The sequence below is a fragment of the Sorex fumeus genome, unplaced genomic scaffold (assembly GCF_029834395.1).
Source record: "Sorex fumeus unplaced genomic scaffold, SorFum_2.1 ptg000001l, whole genome shotgun sequence".
Taxonomy (NCBI): domain Eukaryota; kingdom Metazoa; phylum Chordata; class Mammalia; order Eulipotyphla; family Soricidae; genus Sorex; species Sorex fumeus.
Genome location: NW_026606058.1, coordinates 4,924,024 through 4,948,617, shown reverse-complemented (window position 1 = coordinate 4,948,617; position 24,594 = coordinate 4,924,024). Strand labels below are relative to the sequence as shown.

The 24,594-nt window shown below is 44.9% G+C and overlaps 1 protein-coding gene across 1 annotated transcript in view; it reads right to left on the bottom strand.

Moving 5' to 3' along the window:
• The window catches only part of LOC130024259 (leucine-rich repeat-containing protein 37B-like), a 46,742-nt gene that overhangs the window by 9,425 nt on the left and 12,723 nt on the right, over positions 1-24,594 (bottom strand). The window contains exons 5-8 of the mRNA XM_056114986.1: positions 24,120-24,200; positions 12,465-12,536; positions 11,510-11,584; positions 6,595-6,713 (exon numbers count right to left, since the gene is read on the bottom strand). Of these exons, the coding sequence (XP_055970961.1) occupies positions 6,595-6,713; positions 11,510-11,584; positions 12,465-12,536; positions 24,120-24,200 (347 nt within the window). The remainder of the gene's footprint in view (positions 1-6,594; positions 6,714-11,509; positions 11,585-12,464; positions 12,537-24,119; positions 24,201-24,594) is intronic.

Here is a 24,594-nt window from a genome sequence, read left to right as displayed (position 1 = left end):
CTTTTGTTGAAATAATGGATTATGTTGATTGACGTCCAAATGCTAAACCATCCTTGCATCCCCGGGATGTATGCCACTTGGTCGTGGTGTATGATCTTTTTGATGAGTTGTTGGATTCTATTTGTTAATATTTTCTTGAGGATCTTCACATCCATGTTCATCAGAGATATTAGCCTGTAATTTTCTTTGTTAGTGGTGTCCTTGTTTGCTTTTGGTATTGGGGAGATAAGTGCCTCATAGAAGCTGTTTGTGAGAGTTCCTGTTTTTTTTTTCAATTTCATGGAAAAGCTTGCGGAGAACTGGCAAAAGGTCTTCTTTAAATATTGGGAAGAATTCGCTAGTGAATCCATCTGGGCCTGCGCTTTTGTTTTTGGGAAGACTTGATTTCGGTTTGATTTCCTTGATATGAATGGGTCTTTTCAGGCAATCCAAGTCTTCTTGGTTCAGTCTTGGGAGATTATAGGAATCCAGGAACATATCCATTTCTCTAGGTTATCTTGTTTCATGACATACAGACTCTCAAAGCAGCCGCTGACAATCTTTTGAATTACATTGGTTTCTGTTGCAATGTCCCCTTTTTCATTTCTGATTCGGTTTATTGGGGCTCTCTCTCTTTCATTGTGAGTCTTGCTAGTGGCTTATCAATCTTGTTTATTTTCTCAAAGAACCAGCTCTTGGTTTCACTAACCTTTTGGATTGTTTTTTGGGTTTCCATGTCTGATTTCTGCTCTAAGTTTTATTATTTCTTTCCTTCAGCGGGGCTTGAGTTCCTTTTTTTGGTTATTTTCTAAGATCGTGAGCTGTGAGGTCAGGTTATCTAAGAGGCCCTTTCTTCCTTCCTTAGGAATGCTTGCAAAGCTATACATTTTTCCTCTTAACACAGCTTTAGCTGCATTCCATAGGTTCTGATAGCTCGTGTCTTCATTCACATTTGTTTCCAGGTATCTTTTGATTTCGTCTTTGACTTCCTTCCTGACACACTCGTTGTTCAACTTTGAGTTGTTTAATTTCCAGGTGTTTGATTTGTCTCTCCGTGTCTGCGTATGCTTCGTTCCTATCTTCAACACATCGTGGTCTGAAAAGATTGTTGATACTATTTCTATCTTCCGGATTCTATTGAGGTCGGTTTTGTGACCTTACATGTGGCCTTTCTATTTTGGACAATGTTATGTGTGCACTGGAAAAGAATGTGTATTCTTTCTTTTTGGGGTGTAAAGCCCTGTATAGGTCTATTAGCCCTCTCTCTACTATTTCTTCCTTCAAAGTCAATGTCTAGCATGCTGAGTTTTGTTCTTGTTGATCTATCCAGAGATGATAAGGCAATGTTGAAGTCTCTGACTACTATTGTGTTGCTAGCAATGTCCTCCTTGAAATCTGTTAGCAGTTGTTTTAACTATTTAGCTGATCCCTCATTAGGTGTGTATGCATTTAAGAGTGTGATTTCTTCCTGTTACACATATCCCTTGATAAACAGAAAATGACCTTTGCTGTTCCTTCTAGTCTTTTTCAACCTGAAATTTATGTTGTCGTATATTAGTGTGGCTACCCCAGACTTTTTGAGGGAGGTGTTTGCTTGCAAGATTGTTTTCCATCCTTTAACTTTGAGTCTGTGTTTGCTCTGACCATTCAGATGACTTTCTTCTACGCAGCAGAATGTTGGGTTCAGTTTCCGCATTCAGTTTGCCACTGTGTCTCTTGATTGGTGCATTTAGACCATTGACATTGAGAGAGACTATTGTTAGAGGGTTTTGTGCCATCTTTCTGTAGGGACTTGTTGTGCTTGTAGGGTGTTTTCTTGTCTTATAGAAGCCCTCTTATTGGTTCTTTCATGTTTGGCTTTGTCTATGAAGTTTCTGAGCTGTTGTTTATCCATGAAATAGTGTATGGTTCTTTCTGAGGTTGAATGAGAGTTTAGCTGAATAGAGTACTCTTGGTGAGGCGTTCATTTCATTGAGTTTTTTCACTATATCCCCCCCATTGCCTTTGGGGTTGGAGGGTTTCCTCTGATAGGTCTGCTGTAAATGTACAGGGTGCTCCTTTGTATGTGACTTCCTTCTTCAACCTTGCTGCTTGCAGGATCGTGTCTCTATCCATATCATCCATCATTCTGACTCTGATGTGTCTTGGAGTCTTTTTATTAGGGTCTCTTTTACTTGGCACCTTTTGGGCTCCTTGGATCCGGATGCCTGCATTCTCCAGCTCTGGGAACTTTTCGGCAATGATATGTTTAACTGTGGCTTTTCCATTGGGGTTGCCTCACTGTCCTTCTGGTACTCTGATGATTCTTACTTGCTCCTCTTGGATTCATCCCCTAGGACTCTGATTCACCCCAGGGCTATTTTGAGGTCTTTTCCCATGGTCTGTTGTTGTCTGTAAGCTTTCTGGTGCTCATCTTCAAGCTTACTGATTCTGTCCTCGGCTGTAGCCATTCTACTGGTGAGGGCACTCACTGAGTTTTTTATTTCATCTATCAAATCCTTTATTCATGACATTTGTTTGCAGCTTTTCTATTTCTGCTCTTATTTCTTCTGGTATTTTGTTGACTGCCCGTTCCACTGTTTAATTCAAGTCCTCTTTTAATTTCCTGGATGTCTGTTCCACTGTTTCTTTGAGTTCATTGAACATCTTCAACATTTTGATTCTGAATTCCTTATTGGAGAGACTGTTTTTGTGAGTAGACCCTGTTGGGGGCCTCCGGACCTTTTTCTTCATCTTCCCCTCGTGGCGTGGTGGGGATCTGTGCTGTTTTTTCATGTTGTGGTGGTAGTATGAAGGTGGGAACCACAGTTCACTATGAGTTTTCCCTCTTGGTTAATTTAGTGATTCTGGGTGAGATCGGTCTAGTGGTCGCCTTTTTCCCCTTCAGGAGTTGTGGCTTCCTCTCATGTTCTCCTCTGTGGCCTCTGGTGGAGCTTCGGGGGATGTAGTCCTTTACATTGGACTTGTACATGTCTACGGGTATTGTGGTACAACTGGGATGAGCTAGTGGATTATTGGCCTAACGTACTTGAGATGGCCAAGACATTCTCCCCCGAATGACGTGATGGAGGTCAAGATATGAGTCCAAATTGCTAGGAAAGGGGAAAATAACTGCTGCCCTCAGAGTAGGCCATTCCCCCTATCCATGCCCCCTAGCTCAAAGACCAGGCTCCCTGGCTCAGAGGCCACACGTCCAGGACCAGGCTGCATGCTGGTTACCTGGTTCGCTGGTTCAGCTGGGACCAGGGGAGCCAGAAACAGTAGCTGGGGGTTGGAAAGTGCTGTTTCTCTTTAACTCTTTGGTGTGCTAATCTTGTTACTGTCATAGGTTACTGTCACAGACAACGAAGAAATTCCTCCAGAAATCAGATCCTCTTCTGAATGCACCCATCCTCCACCTACCAACTAATCACGATCACAACCATCCTGTTGTTCATCGATTGCCTTGAGCAGGCTCCAGTAACGTCTCCTTCATCCTAGCCCTGAGATTTTTTAAAAGTGCCATATTAAAGGCTCTTTCAGGGTTAGGAGAATGAGCCCCATCATTGTTAGTGGTATTGGGCATATTGGGTACACCACGGGGAGTTTGCCAGACTCTGCCCTGTGGGCAGGTTACATCTGGTAGCCTACCATTTTGTCCAAAGTTAGAATGAGATAATAAGGTGTTGTGCAGCCGCAAATGTGGCTGCGCACTTCTGGGATCTAGGTTTTATAGTCTCTGGGTCTTGGCTGCTGATGGGATTACATGGCGCCAGGGGGCCAGTTGGTGGGTGTGACCCCTGCCTACTGGAATATGGAGGATCTGGGTGGAGGATGCTCAGCCCCGATCGAGCAGGCTTGGAGATCTCAGCCCCGGGACCCGTATGCCTTTGTTCCTCTGCTGGTACCTTCATGCGTGCGGAGAGCGGTCTCAGCATGGTGGTGGCTGGTTCTGGAGGTCTTTGGCTGCCAGAGCCCTGGTCGGGACGGGGAGGGAAACTCAACCCACTCCCCTCCAGGGGCCCTGGCGAGGACAGCCAGGCGCGGGGGCAGGAGACTCTGCGCTGTTCTCTTCCGGGATCTGGGTTTTATAGTCTCTGGGTCTTGGCCGCTGCTGGGATTACACGGCGCCAGGGGGCCAGTTGGTGGGTGTGACCCCTGCCTACTGGAATATGGAGGATATGGGTGGAGGATGCTCAGCCCCTATCCGAGCAGACTTGGAGATCTCAGCCCCGGGACCCGCATGCCTTTGTTCCTCTGCCCGGTACCTTCATGCGTGCCAACTAATACTTTTACCAACTAATACTTTTGTTTATTAGCCCTCAGTTTCATATTGTTGAATCTGGACAGATGTCTAAGTATAGGTTAATGGATTAGCCAGAGTATATGTCAATGTGCAGTGTTGAGAAAATCTTTGTTTTGTTTTGTGTGGGGGCAACACGTGGTGATGCTCAGGGGTTACTCCTGGTTCACTGCTCAAAAAATCACTCCTGTTGGTGCTTGGGAAACTTTATAGTATGTCGTCAATGGAACTCAGGTCATTTGTGTGCAAGGCAAGTCCCCTACCCACGATACTATCTCCCTACCCGCTGTCCTATCTCTCTGGCCCCTGAAATAACATTGGAGATCCCAAAATTGGGGAAAACAACTCTTATTAGATGTGTATTTGCCTTCACTTACTTCCTAATACTTCCAGCTCTACCTAGGGAACCATACAAAGTTTCTGACTTCTTGAAGGTCAAGTGTAAAATTGTGCAGTTGGGTTTCTTTTGGTGTGGGGGGCGGTGGGGCCAAACCCAGCAATGCTCAGGGGTTACTCCGGTCTCTGTGCTCAGGGATCACTCCTGGTAGTAATTTGGGATCATCTGAGATGCTAGGGATCCAACCCACGTCTGCCATATGCAAGGCAAGTGCCCAACTGCTAGACTATCTTTCCAACCAAACTTTACTGAGAATTAAAAGTTCTTTTGGTGGTGGTGAAATTTAGAGGGGGAGTTAAGGGATGTGAGGAAGAAGCATGGACTTGCAGGGAGTCCCAGACTGGGAACACAAGATCTAGGCATTAGGCACATTTAACACTTTTTATTTTTCTATTATTCACTTAAAAATGCTATTAGTATTTTTATTCTGAATTTAGATTATTTGGTTTAGTTATTCTTTGTGGCTGGAGCAATAGCTCAGCGGGTAGGACGTTTGCCTTGCACGCAGCCAACATGGCCGACCTGAGTTGGATTCCTCCGCCCCTCTCGGAGAGCCAGGCAAGCTACCAAGAGTATTTCGCCCACACAGCAAAGCCTGGCAAGCTACCCGTGACATATTCGATATGCCAAACACAGTGACAAGTTTCATAATGTTACTGGGTCCACTCGAGCAAATTGATGAACAGCGGCAGGACAGTGATCAGTGATCAGTTATTCTTTAAATAACATTATTAAAGTTGAAGTAACATGATTACAAAATACGAATGCTATTGGTTTCCATGTACAAAGTGAACTTTACCTGGACCACCGCCGAAGTGCTGAGACACCACAGTTCGTACATCCCCTCTAATCTGACTCTTTTCCCCGCCCCCCCCCCCAACAAATCCCCAGGTTTGATGTTCATCTTATGAAAGGTGATTCGTAAATCTTGTTATGCCCATCTCTGAGAACAGAGTAATAGACGTGTTAAAAGTTGATTTTAAAAATAACATCTTTGTGTAAGGAGCAATGTAATCTGATGTGCCGAACTGCTGATAGCGAAGCAGATTCATAATATCCCGGCATGAAAATACTTTTTATGGGTGGTGTATGTGTGTGTGTGTGTGTGTGTGTGTGTGTTGTGTGTGTGTGCACTGTGTGTGCACATGTGCTCGTGCATTCGCCATACAGCAGTGCCCAAGGGATACTCCCAGCAGTTCTTCGAAAATTATTTTATGGGGGGATTGAACCCACACCTCCCACATGAAAAGCATGTGTTGCAACCTATTGATCTATTTTCCTGGGTCCCTGAAAGGACATTGCGGAAGTTATCAAGTAAACTTACTATGTCGAAATATATAAGGGCACCTGAGTGCTTTGTGGATTTGAAGGGTTAAAATTCAAAGTAGGTTTGGAGGTGGGGATGCTCTAAGAATCCATCATTAGAAGGACTGAGTGGCAGCCTATGCTTAGAAAACCAGAATTTCTCAGGCTCTAAGCAAAACGTTCATAAGATAGTATGACTTGTACTTGCCTATAAAATTATAAAAACACATGCAATAAGGTAGCTACACCAGTCCTATAAAGAAAAGGGCAACTGATATTTCTTGTGTATAAAATCTGTTTGCAAACTGCATTGTGTGGCTGAGCTCTCATCTGGAGGACCAACACCTTGCCCAGAGAGTGGCACTCAGTTGTGACCATGAATGATAGCTCCCTTCCCCACTTCCATCCCTTTCTTCCACTCCTCTTAAACCTTCAGGTCATTCATATACTGCGAAGGTAATGATGTGGCTGAGATTCTGACTTTTACCAAGGGAAATAGCTCATGGAAATATAGGGAGTTGAACTCTGAATAAAAATAATGCACTCCATAATCAGCTTCAAATGTACCATCAGTGATTAAAATAAAAATGAAACATAAATTAAAAACCTATCAGCAGGCAATCCAACTCACCGCAGTGTGTACTACTGGTAAGACATTCACTGTCACAACGTAGTTTGACTGTCTTGTAGACGACGTCAATATTATTTTTAAATTGACAGAGGCAGCAGGTTAGGCGGCTAGGTAAGATCCTATGAATGGAAACACAGAGAATTAAGTGCAGAGTCAAGAGTTTACTTTAAATAGGTAGAAGAGGCAGTCAAGGCCACTGAGCAGCTATTCAAAAAGTTCCTGAGAAACATGGATGAGGTGTTGCTCGAACTCTGTGGTGGTGGGAACCCAACTGGGAGGTGATGCATGCAAAGCGTGTACTATTGCTCCAGCCCTCAGAAAACTGAGTTTTGTTTTTTGGTCATATCTGGTGGTGCTCAGGGGTTGCTCTGGGCTCTTGGCTCAGGGATCATTCCTTGCAGGCCTCGGGAAACCATAGGCAGTGCGAAAGGCTGAATATGGGTTAGCCACTTGCAAATCAAATACTTAACTCACTATCCTATCTCTCTAGCTCCCAGATAACAATAAAAAACATCAGTTACAACCTGGGGTGTTATTTCTCTATGGAGTGATCAGTCGGGGGCGCAGAGATAAGCAACATTCATGGAATGAGGTAGCGTGGAGGGCCAAGAGTTCTCTCAGACAAATGGCATTAATCAAACCCAGCAACCTTCTTTTATTGTAATACAGTACACTAGGGGATGCATCACCAAATCCATGTGGACAAAAGGCTATTGATCTTGCTCTGTCGATGATTAACCTCCCATCCCCATATTTCAATCATCTACATTTCCGTCTAGACAGGATGTCCCCTCTAACTTTGCCTAAACAAAGCATAGCATAATCAATCAGTGTCAAGAAGTAGCTGCATCATGACACGCTGACCCCTGCCCAGTTCAATCAGAGTTCCAAGCTGCTTCCAGCATGACACTGAAAGCAAGGCAGTGTCTGTAGGAACTTCCTCATGACTCTGGTCGGGCTCCAACATCTCCCCCTTTTTGTTTTGCAGCCAGCTTAGCCTTCATGACGACATGTACAGCGTGTTGTTATTGGGCTATTCTGTTTTGTTTTCTGAATTTTTGGCAGGCTATGTAAAAAAGAAACAACAGAACAATAAGTACAGACATACTAATAAAGCCCATCATAAGGACTAGAATATACTTCTTAGGATTTAGTTGAGTGATCCCATCCAACAATCCACCCCCAATGGTATCAGGTCCCCAGACTTGCAAGTGGGCCTGAAATACACAGTGAATGTTAGTTTGCAACTCTATAATTTTGTCGGTTATATTTTTGATGGTTTAACAAATGCTTTTTAACCTTTTCCCATGGAGATTCAGACTCATAATAAGGTACAGGAGTTATACAAATGCAGAAGTATTCCAATCACATTTTAGAGTGTGTTGTCTTCTTAAACTCGGTAGCTGGTCACCGAGTAGGGTAACAGTTCGTGTAACATCGGACAATTCCTCTTGTAATCCTGCATCAACTTGTCACTGGGTTGTCCACAGTTTCTGAGAGTCCTGATGCCATTTCTTTCCTTTCTTTCTTTCTTTCTTTCTTTCTTTCTTTCTTTCTTCTTCATTTTGCTTTTTGGGTCACACCTGGAGATGCACAGGGGTTACTCCTGGCTCTGCACTCAGAAATTACTCCTGGCAGTGCTCAGGGGAACATATGGGATGCTGGGAATCGAACCAGGGTCAGCCACATGCAAGGAAAACGCCCTACCTGCTGTGCTATCGCTCCAGCCCCCTCGTGCCATTTCTTAACAAACTCAGCAGTCTGAGATCCTTGCCTCAATGCAATATGAGCCATTGCTGCTGTAGCAGTGATGGCAACGAGTCCCATGATAATCGCAATTACGAGTCCTACAAAACTCTTTGTGTGTGGCGCCAGGGGAGTGACCAGCCGGCGAAGAATGTTGGTAGCTGGACTGTCTTCCCACAAGCGGTTAAGCCACACAGGCATCTAGACCCCCATGGAAGCTCTAAGAAGATAGATGCTTTCTTCTGCTGTGAGACTCATAGTGTTATTAATACAAGTGAACATAGAGCAGTCACTGCAAGATATTACCTCTGCTACTTTGTCCCAGCTAATTCTCCCTTTCAGCATGGCATATGGCAGTGGAACACAAGCCTGTATATAGCGGGTAAGATTTCTATCAAAATGTAAAGTACGTTTTGTTCCGACATTGTTATGTTGGATAAAACTGTCCGGGCTGTCATGTATCCAAAAGAATTCCCTATTTTCCATAGATGATTTTGTTTCTTATGCCCAGGAAGGAAGGGTGTAGGAGGCGGAAAGCTACCTCCACATCACATTATGCCAATATTCACTGTATCACTGTCATCCCCTTGTTCATCGGTTTACTCAAGCGGGCAACAGTAACGTCTCCATTCGTCCCAGCCCTGAGATTTTAGCAGCCTCTCCTTACTCATCTTTCCCAACATATTGGAGGCTCTTTCTGGGTCAGGGGAATGAGACCCTTTATTGCTACACTTTTGGCATATCGAATATGTCATGGCTTGCTTGCCAGGCTCTGATACAGGTGGACTCTTGGTAGCTTGCTGTGCTCTCCAAGAGGTATCTATCTTATCTATCTATCTATCTATCTATCTAGATAGGTAATTTGTTGCTTTCTGTCTGAACCCCATCAAATCTGGTGTGGCAATTACGGAGAATTGGTAGGAAGTGTCTTGTGATATGTCGCAGCCGTGCGGTCCAGGAATATGTTCACTCATGTGAGGCTCGGCCCAAGCAAGTAGGGAGCGGCCTGGAGCGTGGCTGCGGTTGGGTTGTGGAGGTCAGTTGCTGGGGCTGGGTCCCTTGGGGCGGGGAGGGCTCTCACTCTTCCCCCTCTGGGGCATCCTGCATGAAAAAAGCCTGGTGCAGAGTCTGGTGTCATGGTTATGGGGTCCTCATTTTATGCTCCCTTCTGGAGGGTGGCCGATGAGAAGATTATCTGGCACAAGCAGGGTGTGGCTTATCGGTGTGACCCGTGGGTCACCGGAGACTGGAGGAAGCAGGCAGAGGATCTCTGCTCCTGGCTACCGTTTAAGCCCGGAGTCCAAGGTCATAAAGTTCTGCATTACCTGGGTTCTGTAGGACTTCACTCATCCGTGAGGCTCAGCCCGAGCATATGGAAAGTGGCCTGAGCATGGCAGCAGTTGGGTGGTGGAGGTCACTGCTGGGGCTGGGTCCTTTGGGGTGCCCCAAGTGAAAACAGCCTGGCACGGAGTCCAGTGGCATGGTTATGGGGGCCTCATTTTATGCTCCCTTCTGGAGGAACAGCTATGAGGTCTGGAGGGTGGCCTATGACGAGGTTATCTGGCGCTGGCAGGGTGTGGCTTATGGCTTATGCTAATATTAGAGTTAATTATAATTTGGGACACTTCGGAGCCTTGTATTGCTCCCCAATTCAGAATTTTCTTTAGCTCCTTTTGCCCAGGCTGAGCCTACTGGACTCCAATCAATAGTTTTTCCATAAGAGGAATCAATATAGATTCTAGCTTTTTCTCCTTTACATCGTTTCCAATATATCCAGTTTTCTAATTCAATAACTTTAGGGAGTTCACATAGGAGGCAGAGATGGTAGAGTATCACAACTTTCACTTCCAGTATCCAGAAATCCATTTGCTGCGAGCAATAACAATGGCTTTTTTTTTTAAGCAATGGCTTTTTATCAGATTCAGTAGAATTGTGATATTCAGCCATTCAGTATTGCGTGTGTGTTTTTAAGCAATGACTCCCGTTGCTAGTGCAGATAGGCATCCCTTCCACCCTGATAACATATTCAGGAAAATTTGTGCCTTCTTCTTCGAGTTTGATTAGGTCTCTACCATCAGCCTGGCACCAAGTCTGGTGGCACGGCTATGGGATCCTCATGTTATGTTCCCTTCTGGGAGAAGTAGCCCTGTGATCTGGATGCTGGCTGATGACGAGATTATCTAGCGCTGACAGGAGGTGGCTTCTGGGAGTGACCCCTGTGTCACTGAAGACTGGGGGAAACAGGCAGAGGATCTCTGCTTCCGGGTCCTGTTGAGCCCAGAATCCAAGCTCACAAAGTTCCACATTACCTGGGTTCCTTGGGACTTCACTCATGCGTGAGACTCAGCCCGAGTGAGAGGGGAGTGGCCAGGAGCATGGTGGTGGTTGGGTTGTGGAGGTCGACTGCCGGGCTGGGTCCCACAGGAGTGGGGGGGGGGGGGGGGATGAGAGAGACAGGCCCATCCCCTATCCCTGGAGGCCTGGAGTTTGCTGTCACTGAAACTGCATACCTGCACTTCTCATTGGGTTCTGGATGTTGGTGGCCCCTGGGATTTTTAGGGGGCAGGTGGGACCCTGGAGTTCATGCCCACAAACTGCCTCTGGCTGCTACTTAAGCTCCTTAATGGTCATGATCCAGAGATACACAAAAGAATTTCTGAACTGAGCAGCTCTCTGCCTTCTCCCCATCCTAATTATCTAAAACTTTAGAATTCCAGGAACACACAGCCACTTTTGTGGCCGAATGGCATTGTACTATTCATAACAAGCAATACAAAAGAGAGTATGAGGGAAATTGTCTGCCATAGAGGCAGGGGGAGGGTGGGACGGGGGCGGGTATACTGGGGACATTGGTGGTGGAAGATGTGCACTGGTGGAGGGTTGGGTGTCCTATCATTGTATGACTGAAACTCAAACAGGGAAGCTTTGTAACTGTATCTCACGGATTCAATGATTTAAAAAAATAATAAATAAAATTACCATTCTGAAAATAAAGTAATGTGGAGTTCATGCCAAATTCAATTAGCTGAATCAATGGCTGAATAAATACCAGTACCCCTACAAAAAGAGGGAGAGAGAGAGACTGAGAGAGAGAGAGAGAGAGAGAGAGAGAAAGAAATAAACAAGCCTTAAAAAATTAAGTGAAATAAATGTCAGAAAATCAACTTACAGCTTTTCTAATTTAAGATTCATCATGAGGATGTTTTGAACTGCTGCAAGTGACACTTGTGTTGCTCCCATGTCTCTGAGGGAGAAAGCACAAGCATGATGTGAATCCAAATACAGAAGCTCTAGAGTTAAATAGATGAGATAAATGAAGTGATAACTTTGATTCTGGCTTTGCTGTAAATCCAGGTCAACTGTTTGCTGTAGACTATAATTCCAGAGAACTCTTGCTGATAAAAGCCTTTTCTATCATCAAATTAATGACACTTTGGAGAATAAAAAAATTTCCTTCCTTCTCCCTCCCTCCCTCCTTCCTTTTTCCCTCCCTCTCTCCTCTCCTTCCCTCCCTCCTTCTCTCCTTCCTTCCTTCCCTTCCTTCCTTCCTTCCTTCCTTTCTTCCTTCCTTCCTTGTCCGACTTCTAAATTGCATCTACTCCTTTCAATGATTCTTTTTCATGTGAGCTGCGGGTGGCCTTGGATTTTGGCCACATCTGATAGTACATGGGGGATATGTTGGGCACTGTACTTGTGGGTTACTCTGAGTAGAGTTCTGGGGAACACATAAGGGGCCTGAGGTTGAATCCAGGCCTCCAAGCAAGCAGTGCATGGGCTCCAACCACTCACCTATCTGGTCCTCTTTTCTTTACTTTCTTTTTTCAATAATGTGTCCATTATTACTTGTTACTTTCTGAATAAATAATACTTCTACACGCATCTGTATGTTTCTTATCTATATGTACTCAACATAGCTCTTTTCCCCTGTTGGCTGTTGCCCATGTCATTCTTTCTTAATCTTTTCCTTTGAGAATAACTGTCATTTCAATAATCCAGTGTTAAAATTAAAATTATAACTTTTAAATTCAATGCAAAACACTTTATCTTTGACAAAAGTGGAGAAAAATAAAGACAGCAAATCATAGCAGAAACCATATAAGCTACAAACTTATTACAATACTTACAGATATTTTAATGCTGGCAATTTAAAAAGATAAAAATCTTCAATAGTTGTTAGGGGATTATGGCTGAGAATTCTAAAAAAAGAATTAAAATTATATGCATAATCAGTATGTAGCATTAACATTTATATTTAATTTATTGGCATGAAAAGGTAAAGGTAAAGGTAAAGGCCCTCCCGTTGATCGTCGATTTGCTCGAGCGGGCCCAGTAACGTCTCCATTGGAGACTTTGTTGTTACTGTGTTTTGCATATCGAATACTCTCGGTAGCTTGCCGGGCTCTCCGAGAGGGGCAGAGGAATCGAACTCGGGTCGGCCATGTTGGCCGCTTGTAAGGAGAACACCCTACTACTGTGCTATCGCTCCAGCCATTGGCATGAAATTTGAAGGTGAAAAAACATTATTTTCTGTGATTATCTATAATCACGCTTAGAATCCATAAAGCATTCTTTTTTTTTTCTTTTTGGGTCACACCTGGCGATGCACAGGGGTTACTCGTGGCTCATGCGCTTAGGAATTACCCCTGCTGGTGTTCGGGGGGAACATATGGAATGCTGGGAATTTAACCTGTGTCAGCTGCGTGCAAGGCAAACACCCTACCCGCTGTGGTATTGCCCCAGCCCCAAGAATTCTCCCTTTGAGAAACACCCAAGTCTCTAGATGACAAAGTGAAGGGGAACCGGGGGGGGGGGGGGGGGAGAAAATAAATGTAGAGCAAAGAAAAAATATGCTGACAAATTTTTCCAAGTTGAAAACTCTAGGAATAGGGGCCAAATAGAACAGCAAGTGGGGCACTTGCCTTGCATGCAGCCCACTTGTGTTTCATTCCTGGAACCTTACACAGACCCTGGAACACACCAGGAGTGATCCCTGAACACAGCGTCAGGAGTAAGCGCTGGGCACCACTGGGCATGTCTCCCCATCAACCCCAAAGAAGAAATAAAACCCTAGGAGTGATGATGTCTGCAGAAGTCCTTGCTCTGCAGCAAATATTATTTCTAATGGATGCCTCTACAATTCAAAATGTTTCTTACACCCTGAGAAATTCAAACTACTTCATGACAACACACCCAGCTAAAGATTAAAATAGGGTCAATCCTTGGTTTTGGACAAAGAAGACATGGTCAATGGAAGAGGAGCTGTTGGAAGCTGTCTTCTTACCAGTCATTCCCACAGAGATCTTTGTGCCCAGACCTTTGTCACGCTGTATGTGATCACGGACTCACCTGTCAGTCTCCTGGACTTTCAGCTTCTTGAATGCCAGGGTCACCTGACTGTCACTGGTCTGACAATATCGGGTATTTACTAGATACTTCAGAAATAACATTATGGATATATTGGTCAAATGAACCAGTTCCTGCCCTCCCTCCCTCAGTTCCTCTCTCTTTTCTTTCTTTCTTTGGTTTGTGGGTCACACCCAGGAATGCTCAGGGATTACTCCTGGTGGTGCTTAGGGGACCATATGGAATGCCAGGCATCGAACCTTGGTCAGCCGCCTGCAAAGCACGCACCTTTCCTGCTATATTATCACTCCAGTACCAGAAGCAGTTCATTTTTGACAAAAGATTTTGTTCTAAAATGCTAGAATGAATTTTCTTCTTTTAAAAACATGCAAACTCTTTAAAACAAGCAAAGAAATACACAGGACGGAAAAAAAAACGGAAAGAAATTTTCAGTAAACTCTATTCAAGAAACATTGGCATACCCTTGCAGGATAGATAGATAGATAGATACATAGATAGATAGATATAGATACAGATATATATATATATATATATATATATATATATATATATATATACGCCACGCTCCAGGCTGCTTTCCAGATGCTCAGGCCAAGCCTCACGCATGAGTGTAGCCCCACAGAACCAGGTGAGGTGGGACTTTGTGACCTTGGACTCCAGACTCAATGGGGCCCGGAAACAGAGATCCTCTGCCTGCTTCCCCCAATCTCTGGAGACCCAGGGATCATGCCCATAATATCCACCCTGCAGGTGCCAGATAAATACCTCATCTGCTGACCTCCACTACGCAGCTGCCCCCATGCTGCAGGCCGCTTTCTGGACAGTGTGGCCACAAAGCGGCATGCAACACAGCATAAGACACTTAATACCCATTTTCCAAAATTACTGCACCACATTTGATGGGGTTCAAATATGGTGTGAACTATGGGAATGCCTGTAACGGTGATTAGAGGCCTCCCTAAAAGCCTCCATCCCTCTCAGAGAGCCTGGCAAGCTACAGAGAGTATCCCGCCCACACGGCAGAGCCTGGCAAGCTCCTGCCGACCTCGCACATGAGTGTAGCCTCACAGAAGCAGGTGAGGTGGGACTTTGTGACCTTGGACTCCAGGCACGTACCCGTGGCATATTTGATATGCCAAAAACAGTAAAAACAATGGGCCTCATTGCCCTGACCTGAAAGAGCCCCCAATACGGCAGTGTTAATAAGGATAAACAAAGAGAGGCTGATAAAATCTCAGGGCCGAACTAGGCTGCCAAAACGAAGGACTAAAATGACTTTACTTTCAACGAACGTACGCTAGCATCCGAAGCACCCATCAAGGACCTGATGGTGCAATCGCAGATTAAGTATGACATCATTGGTCTGACCGAGATGAGAAGGCATCGATCACATCATGCCATTTACAACACTGGAGAAGAACTGTTCCTCGGAACATGTGACAATAGAGGCATCGGTGGTGTTGGTGTCCTGGTCAACATGAACTTGGCCATGAGCACTGATTCATATGAATGCCTAACAACCCAAATCAGACGATTACGCTTGAATAGATGTGGCTCACTGCTGGCAGTTTCCATCTTCGTCGTCTATGCACCAGCATCCAACTACGATGAAGAAGGTATTGAGAAGTTCTACATGGAGCTGAAGAAGTTCTATAAAGAAGACCACACCTCCTACAAGATCATTGTAGGTTATTTCAATGCCAAGATAGGACTGAGAAGGTTGCCCAAAGAACTCCACATCGGGACCAATGGCCTAGAATGGAACGAACAGGGTGAGAGACGGTCTGAGTTCATCATGTTGACCAAGACCATACATGGTAACTCACAGTTCCAGAAGGCCAAATCTAAACATTGGACATGGGAGTCTCCTGGTGGACAGTTCCACAGTGAAATTGACCACATCATTTTCAATGGACTGTTTTGCCTGACTGATGATGCTATTGTCCCAAAATTCCAAAATGGATCGGACAACCATCTCCTTCATGCAAAATTCTACTTTATGGAGCAAGGAGAAAGGACTGCAAAGTTTAAGAAGAGAACTTCCAGAATGACCACCAAACGGGAGCACTTTGGCACTATTGAGGCAACGTAGGAAGATGCCGTCGCTGACATCAACGAGGAATCCAATTGACTGGTTCAGCACCTCCATGACTGCTCAAGGAATGCCAAGAGTGGGAAAGTCACAAACAGATGCCTGTCTTAGGAAACTCTTGAGCTCATTTGCCAACGTGGTTTGCAGCAAGCCTCTGGCAATCACAAGCTAATGTCCGAGCTCGCAAAGCTGTGCAGAAAAGCGATAAAGGAAGACCTCAAAGAGAGAAGAGCAATAGTGTTGGCTGATGCGGTAGAAGCTGGGAAAAATATTCGCAACACCTGCCTGTCCTTCGCCAACTATAAGTAAGACCAAGATGACTGCCCTCCGATGTCCTGATTGATCTATCACATCTTCCAGAAGGGAAATGGAGAAGATTGTTCACGACTTCTACTTGGATCTCTTCGATAGCCATGTCCAAGTGCCCACATACCAAATTCCACAGGATGGATATGTCGTTCCCAATGTCCTCCTTTCCGAAATCCGACACGCCATTTCGTTGGTAAAGAAGTGTACAGAACCTGGCCCAGACAAGGTCAGACCCAAACACCTGAAGAATCTGACACCAGTACTGGTCAATACACTGGCTTGGCTCTTCACACTCTACCTATCTGGATGCAAGGTTCCTTCCCAATGGAAAACCAGCAGGACCATTCCGTTGTACAAGAAGGGAGACATCTACGACATTGGCAACTATCGCCTGATCTGCCTATTGTCCGCCATCTACAAGCTGTCATCCTGAATAGGATTGGCAGAACACTAGATGATGGACAACCATGCGTGCAAGCCGAGTTCCGAAAGAGATTCAGCATGATCGACCATATCCACACTACGCTCACTGAGATTTTGCAAGAGTTTAAGATGCCAAAGATGCCACTCTGCCTAACGTTCATCGATTTAAAAAAGGCCTTTTATTCGGTTGAGACTGACGTGGTCATCGAAGCCCTAGCCCAACAGGGCAGTCAAACTCAGTACATCAGGATCCTCTGTGGCTGTATTACGGATTCACCACTAGGATCTCACCATTCTACAAGAAAGTGATCATCGATGTTAAGAGAGGGGTTTGGCAGAGCGATACCATTTCACTGACACTCTTCAGTGCCACCCTCAAGAACGTCATGTGATGACTGGAATAGGAAGGAATGGGAGTAAAGATATACAGTCAGCAACTGCACCACCTCTGCTTCGCTGATGACATCGTTCTAATAACAGCAAACATTAACCAAGCATCACAACTGCTGGACGACTTTGACCGTGAGCATGAAAAGGTCAGACTGCAGCTGAACCTCACAAGACAATGTTCATGAAAAATGGACTAGTTCCTGGCAGTTATGTATACCTAGGTCGAGAACATAACAAGACGAACAACCTGGCACCTGAGCTGCACAGGAGGAATAGAGCGGTGTGGACACCTTCAAGAACGTTGAAGAAATAGCTAAGAGGACTAAGAACATCTGGCTCCATGGACATTTCTTCGACTCCACCGTTCTTCCTACACTAACATACACCTCAGAGACCTGGGACCTACGAAAACAGGATGAGAACGCTATTTGGGTCTCCCAAAGAGGAATCAAAAGAGCTATGCTTGGAGTATCACGCTTCACTCAAGTGAGAGAAGGAATCTGGAGATCCGACTTCCGTCAATGATCGAGAATCAGGGACACTGTCTCATTTGCCAAGGCGTCAAAAATCAGATGGGCAGGACACATAATGCGATTTGAAGATGACTGCTGGACCAGAGCCGCTACCGACTGGATTCCACGGGATGTCACGAGAATGCCTGGGAGGCTGAAGAGATAGCACAGCGGGTTGGGCATTTGCCTTGCACGCGGCTGACCCGGGTTTGATTCCCAGCATCCCATATGGTCCCCTGAGCACTGCCAGGAGTAACTACTCCTTAGTGCAGAGCCAGGAGTAACCCCTGTGCATTGCCAGGTCTGACCCAAAAAGCAAAAAAAAAAAAAAAAAAGACAACGATTGGCTGCCCAATATGGGCATTCCTAAATAAACTAGAAATTGAGCTTCCATATGACCCCAAAATACCACTTCTGGAAATATATTCCAAGGGTACAATAAAGCACAGTAGAAATGACATCTGCACCTATATGTTCATTGCAGCATTGTTCACAATAGCCAGAATCTGGAAACAACCTATGTGCCCGAGAATAGATGACTGGTTAAAGAAACTTTGGTACACCTGCACAATGTAATACTATGCAGCTGTTAGGAAAGATGAAGTCATAAAATTTGCTTGTAAGTGGAAGGTCATGGAGAGTATCATGCTAAGTGAAATGAGTCAGAAAGAGAGGGACAGACATAGAATGGCTGCACTCATTTGTGGAATATAAAATGAGACTGACACCCAAGGACAGTAGAGACAAGGGCCAGAAAGATTGCTTCATAGTTGGTAGCCTATCTCATGAGCTGGGGAAAAAGGCAGCTGGAATAGAGAAGGGATCACTAAGTCAATGATGGTTGGAGGAATCGTTCGTGATAGGAGATGTGTACTGAAAGTACACAAAAAATCAAACGTGATGGTCTCTCAGTATCTATATTGCAAGTCATAATGCCCCAAAGTAGAGAAAGAGTATGGGGAAAATTGTCTGCTATAGAGGCAGGGGGAGGGTTGGGATTGTGGAAGGGGGAGATACTGGGGACACTGATGGTAGAAAGTGTGCACTGGTGGAGGGATGGGTGTTCGATCATTGTATGACTGAAACTCAAAGATGAAAGCTTTGTAACTGTAGATCACGGTGATTCAATTCAAAAAACAACTCTCAATAACTTTGTAAATTGTGGTTCTTTAAATACTTTTTTAAAAAGAGATGTGCACACAGTGAACTTCATATCTGTCCCCCAACCACGCAGGTTACCTGAACAAATATGGATACTTAGTTTGGGATAGACCTCACTGTCCTCTTGCTAGGGACCACAGAATCTCTAGTGGCTTCCAGCCCAGGCCACTGTGGCTGAGCAGATGGCTCTCTGCATGTGCGCATGAGGTGGAGTTCAGTCTCAGGAAAAGCAAGACCCCAAAAGGCACATGAATCCACCTGAAATTCAGGCAACGAAGGTCTTTGCTGCTCTTTGATATAAAAGAGAAACGGTGCGCAAGAACCACGCTGAGAAGTGGCACCCCTGACAAGCACAGGTGTGAGCTCCGCTCCTAGGACGTTCTTACACACAAGTAGAAGAGCGACCCCTGGTGGTCGTGTGTGCGAGTCTCCTGCCCCCCAAAAGGACAGAGGCCTTCAGCAAAGCGCCTGGCAAGGGGCCAAGCGCCTGGCCCTGATGTGGGATTTGAATATGGGAGCATCACAGCCAGGGCTGTGTATGACCCTCAGACATTTCGCAACAATAAAGAGGAGGAAAGCTAAACATGTTGGCGGGGGTTGGGGGTTGTTGGGAGACTACAGGGTGTGGCTGGACCACATCTGGGTGGTGCTCGGGAATGACCCCTGGCAGTGCTCTGGCAGCAGTACTAAGTTTAAACAGAAGATGTCTCCTTGCAAAGATGGGAGGAAAAGATGCACTTGGGAGACCAGAGTAGTTGCTGAATGTGATGAACTCCTCAACTTTCCAACCAGTCACCCCTAAACCATTCCAAGGTCCTGAGCGGCCTTCATCTTTAAGGTAGAAGCTTCTGAACTAGGAGAAGCTGCTGCCAGGAGTTCAGAACATAACCACAAATGATAACAATGCCTTCGAGTAAGCTCTTGTGTGGACACTTATCTAAAGACAGGTCATTATGCCTTGTGGCGTGGAGAGAGTGAGGGCTTCGCCCTGACCACAGCTCCGTCTGCCTTCACAGTGCAGCTCCCACCTCACTGATCATCTCCACAGTGGGGTCACGTGGTCAGTGGGAACAAGTTTTGGGTTTCCTCTGTTCTATCTTAGTTCTTATGTCTTGGCAAAATACTGAAGTTCCACAAACAAGCCAGAGTGTCCACATGCTCTGTCTGAGTACGGCAGCACCTTTGTACTTTGTCAAGTCTTCAGTTGCTACCATCATGGAACTTGTATCGTTCGAACCGACGAAATGACTAAAAGAATTGTTTAAACGAGCCAGCAGTCTAGACCTGTGTAGGTGAATGAAGAAACACTTGAAAGTCAGAAGGAGAAAAAAAAGTTACTTGGGACCAGAGCAATCGTACAGCAGGTAGGACGTTTGCCTTGCACACAGCTGACCTGGGTTTGATCCCTGGTATCCCATATGGTCCCCCAGGCACCACCAGGAGTAATCGCGGAGAGGAGAGCCAGGAACAACCCCTGAGCATGGTGGTTTGGCCCATAAACATAAGCAAAAGGAAAAAAAACAAAACTGAACATTTAGGATTAGCAAACACTGTTGGATTCCCATAACATACTTCATTCCTGATTTCATCTGTAAGAGATATGATTACGACCCTTTCAAAAACAATGGTCAATTCCCCAAAATTTAGAAATTTAGCTCCCATTTGACCCAGCAATACCACTCCCGGGAATATATCCCAGAGAGGCAAACAAGCATAGCCGTAGTGACATCTGCACTTGCTTGTTCATTGCAGCACTCTTTACAATAGCCAGAATCTGGATAAAACCTGAGTGCCCGAGAACAGATGACTGGTTAAAGAAACTTTGGTACATCTACACAATAGAGTACTATGCAGCTGTTAGAAAAGATGAAGTTATGAAATTTACATACAAGTGGTACTATATGGAAAGTATCATGCTAAGTGAAATGAGTCAGAAAGAGAGGGACAGACAGAGAAGGACTGCATTCATCGGGGGAACATAAAGTAACAAACAAAATAGGAGACTAACACCCAGGAATAGCTGAGGTAAGTACCAGGAGGTTCACTCCATGGCTTGGAGGCCAGCCACACATGCTAGGGGAAAAGTTAGCTCAGATAGAGAAGGGAGCACCAAATAAAGGATTTTGGGAGGATCCTCCCAGGATGGAAGATGCATGCTGAAAGTGGACTATAGACCGAACATGATTGCCACTCAATGCCTCTTTTGCAAACCACAGCACCCAAAAGGAGAGAGAGAACAAAGGGGAATGCCCTGTCACAGAGGCAGGGTGGGATGGGGGACATAGAGGGTGGGAGGGATACTGGGATCCGTGGTGGTGGAAAATGGGCACTGGTGGAGGGATGGGTACTCGATCATTGTATACCTGAAACCCAAGCACAGAAATCTGTAAGTCTACAACTGTACCTCATGGTGTTTCACTAATAAAAGTTTTTTTAAAAAATGGCATCTTATAAATATTCTGGCAATTTATGGAAAATTTATTAATTTAGTTGCAAATTATTATGGCATATTGTAGGTGACCTGTTACTCATTCAACTGATAATGTGTTCCCCTCTCAGTGTTTATTAATATTATAGATGCTTCATTCAAGAAACTCACTGAGTGATAATTACCCAGAATCCACGAAGAAGCAAGGCTTTGTGGGCCCTGAATTTTATATAGTTTACTAAAACCCTGCTTAACAAAATAAATGAAATGCAAAATTATGAATATAAAAATTGCTGGGATCTTCCCCGAGATCTTGCAAGTAAGGTTTGGAGTTCAGCTTCCTCATCAATTCACCTCAGCTGGGCCTGTTTTCTTTTGTGCTTAGGTTGATTACATCTGACGGGTCCTCAGCCCACTGAGCTCTCTCTCTGGCGCTCATCTCGAGCTCTTCCCAGGTATATTTAATGCAGGGAGTAAATCATGATCAACCCAGCTTCTAATCAACCCAGTCATTTGTCAGATAGGCCATAAAGTGACGTAACTGAAGGACTAGCATCCCTGGCCTTTGGAAAGAGATGTAACAGCTTTTTTCCCCTTGTTGTTTTTGGGCCACACATGGCAGGGTGCTCAGGCCTTACTCCTGGCTAAGCTCAGGGAGACCCTGTGGGGTGCTGAGGCTTAAACCCAGGTCATCCATGTGCAACGCAAGCCGCGCATCCACGGTAATTGTGCTCCAGTCACAGAGTTTTGATCACACAGGCAAATTGTACCTGAAAGGAATGAGCTTGGTCATTTAGAAAAATTAGGACCCAAAGAAAGGAGCCCACCCCCCAAAACATTCGGGCCCCAACACATTCGGTGCTGGGGTGGGTAGTGCCATCACTGGTGTTTGGGGGTCACTTGGTGCAGTGCTGGTGAACCATGTCGTGCAGGGGCTTGACCCTCGGTCTCCAGCACTAAAGCGTGCACTATCTCCCCAGACTCCGTGACAATCTGTTGAGCTGACCGAATTGGTCGTAGGAGCTAGTTCTATTTAAATCACATGACAGGGATGATCATTTCTTTCCAGGTATCTCTGATTCTTTCATTACCTTTATCTCTCATTTCAGAGTAAAATTTCAGTATCTCCGTATTTCTGTCCTCCCGTTGTTCATGGATTTGCTTGAGCGGGCCCAGTAACGTCTCCATTTTGAGACTTGTTGTTACTGAATTGAATATTGAATACGTCACGGGTAGCTTGACAGGCTTTGCTGTGCCGGCGAGATACTCTCGGTAGCTTGCCGGGCTTTCCGAGAGGGGCAGAGGAATCGAACCTGGCTCGGCTGGGCCGGCTGCGCACAAGGCAAACGCCCTACCGCTGTGCTGCAATGCAAATCAATCATCACCTTCTCCATTTTCAATTTGTTGGGTTTTCTTCTCATTTTGGGGGGCCACATTCTGAGGTGTGAATGGGGGTCACTCCCGGAAGTGCAAAGCGTGTGCTCCAGCTCTTTGAGCTGTCTCCTCAACCTCATTCATCATGAGTCTTTCTTAGTATACCACCCACCGTTATCTCCAGTGTCATCCCGCTATCTTGTTACCCTGCCGTCTGGACTAGCAGTGGGGCTCTCATGCTTTCCCACCAGCATCTGTCTTCTTTCCTTCAGTGTTTAAGGTTCTTGGTGACAAACACCCTGCTTTCTTCTGTATAGACAGGCCTGACGCTCAGAAGAAATGTCACTCTGTGAATGTTCTTGAATGTCTTAACTTTTATGAACTATGATGCGTTTCCCCGCCCCCAACCCCCACCGTCTCCTATAAAACTATACCGAAACTGAGGTTCTTATGATGCCTGGTATAATAAAATGCTTAGTAAAAATGCGGCATTAAAACAATGAGGTAACTATTATCTCTAAGCCTGCTCCTTACTAAACTGGTCTTCCGGGGAGTCAACTCAGGTCTATACCCATGAAGAATCACCGAGCTGCCTTCCTGCCCTACCTTCATCGAATCTGCAGGAAACTGTGTAAAACTGGATTTCTGAAACACAAGCAGGTGAAGACTCGTTTTCAAAGGAGGATCTTCCGCTTGAGTACAGAATTTCCTTTATGTCTCTGAACTTTGATCTGCTTGTGTCACATCAAATCAGAGAAATCAGAGAGAACTTTTCACCCAAAGGGTATAAAACCACAGACTTCTTACAGACGAGTAATCAGAAAAGTAAGTATAATGAAATTAGACAACAGCAACGTATTTTTGATGAATACTTTTCACTCAGTCTGACGTAACACAAACGCTTCTGGGGTCAGAGAGATAGTTTGAGATAGAGCACATGTCTGCCATGTATAAGGCCCAGAGTTTGATTCCACCGCACCACAGAACTCCAGGTGCCATACATGGCCTCCTTCTAGGTCAGCTGGCCAGTGTGAAGCCAGCTTTGCCAGGAGTGATCCTGGTCCCTCCCCAGCACTGCCAGGTGTGAAGCCTATTGAACGTCTTTACCATAGCTTTTTCTACCTTTTGCCCTAGCTCAAAGGTTTATACTGAGCACAGTGAATTCAATTTGTATATATATCATTTTTTTCTTCAAAATAATGTTCGAGATTCTTAGGAGGGAAATATGCTAAGACAGACGTTCAGATACTCTTCTGCTTCACCATGTGAAAGAAGCTACCAGCTATGAACGAATCCATAACTTTCCTTCCCTGCCAACTCCCAGTAAAAACTGCTATATCTAGTTCTTCCCAGCTCTTTGTTGCATACATTTAAGTGGTTAGGAACTTTGCACATGAACAGGAACCAAAGCTGGAATTAAACTGGGAATTTAAAGCCTCATTCACAGGTCAGCGCTGCACCAGTGGGAATCACAAGACAATGCTAACGGATGCCTTTCTGTTAGTGCTCATGCCAATCATCAGTAACAGGAAAAAGCAAAGCATGCCATGCGCCATGCAAATCTCTTGGCCTCTTCGTTCCTTAGTTTCCTCATTTGAAAAAAGGGACTGATCTCAAGACACACTTGTTAGAGTTCACACTGGCCTTATGCCACTTAGCTAATAATAACTGTACGATGAGGTTATGCAGTTTTATTATATATATATTTATCTGCTTTTTCACTTACATTTTGTGTAAAAACTGCATTTCATGCCAGGACTGAAACGTTCCAAAGCTCAGTTCGGTGATTAAATTGCAACTAAGATTCCTACCAAAGAAAAAAAAGAAAAAAAAAAGATAAAAGCAGTGGCAGCAGCAGAAGAAAGAAGAAGGAAGAAGGAAGAAAGAAGAAGGAAGAAGAAGGACGAATTTTTTTGTTTTTTGGTTTTTGGGTCACACCCAGCATAACTTCTAATTCACATAAACACATTTCATGTGCTAAACATCACTGTGGACGACCTAAGCTTAAGGTTTATTCTTTGATGTTTATGATGCTGTGGGGGCATTAGACGCAAAATAGCAAATTTTGTATTAAGTATTTTAACAAATACTTAAGTAATTAAGTTCTCTAGGACAGGGATTCATGACTTCAGCACTACTACCACATGGGGGCTGGATAACTGGGGGGGTGGGGGCGCTGTCCAGTACATTGTCGATATTCA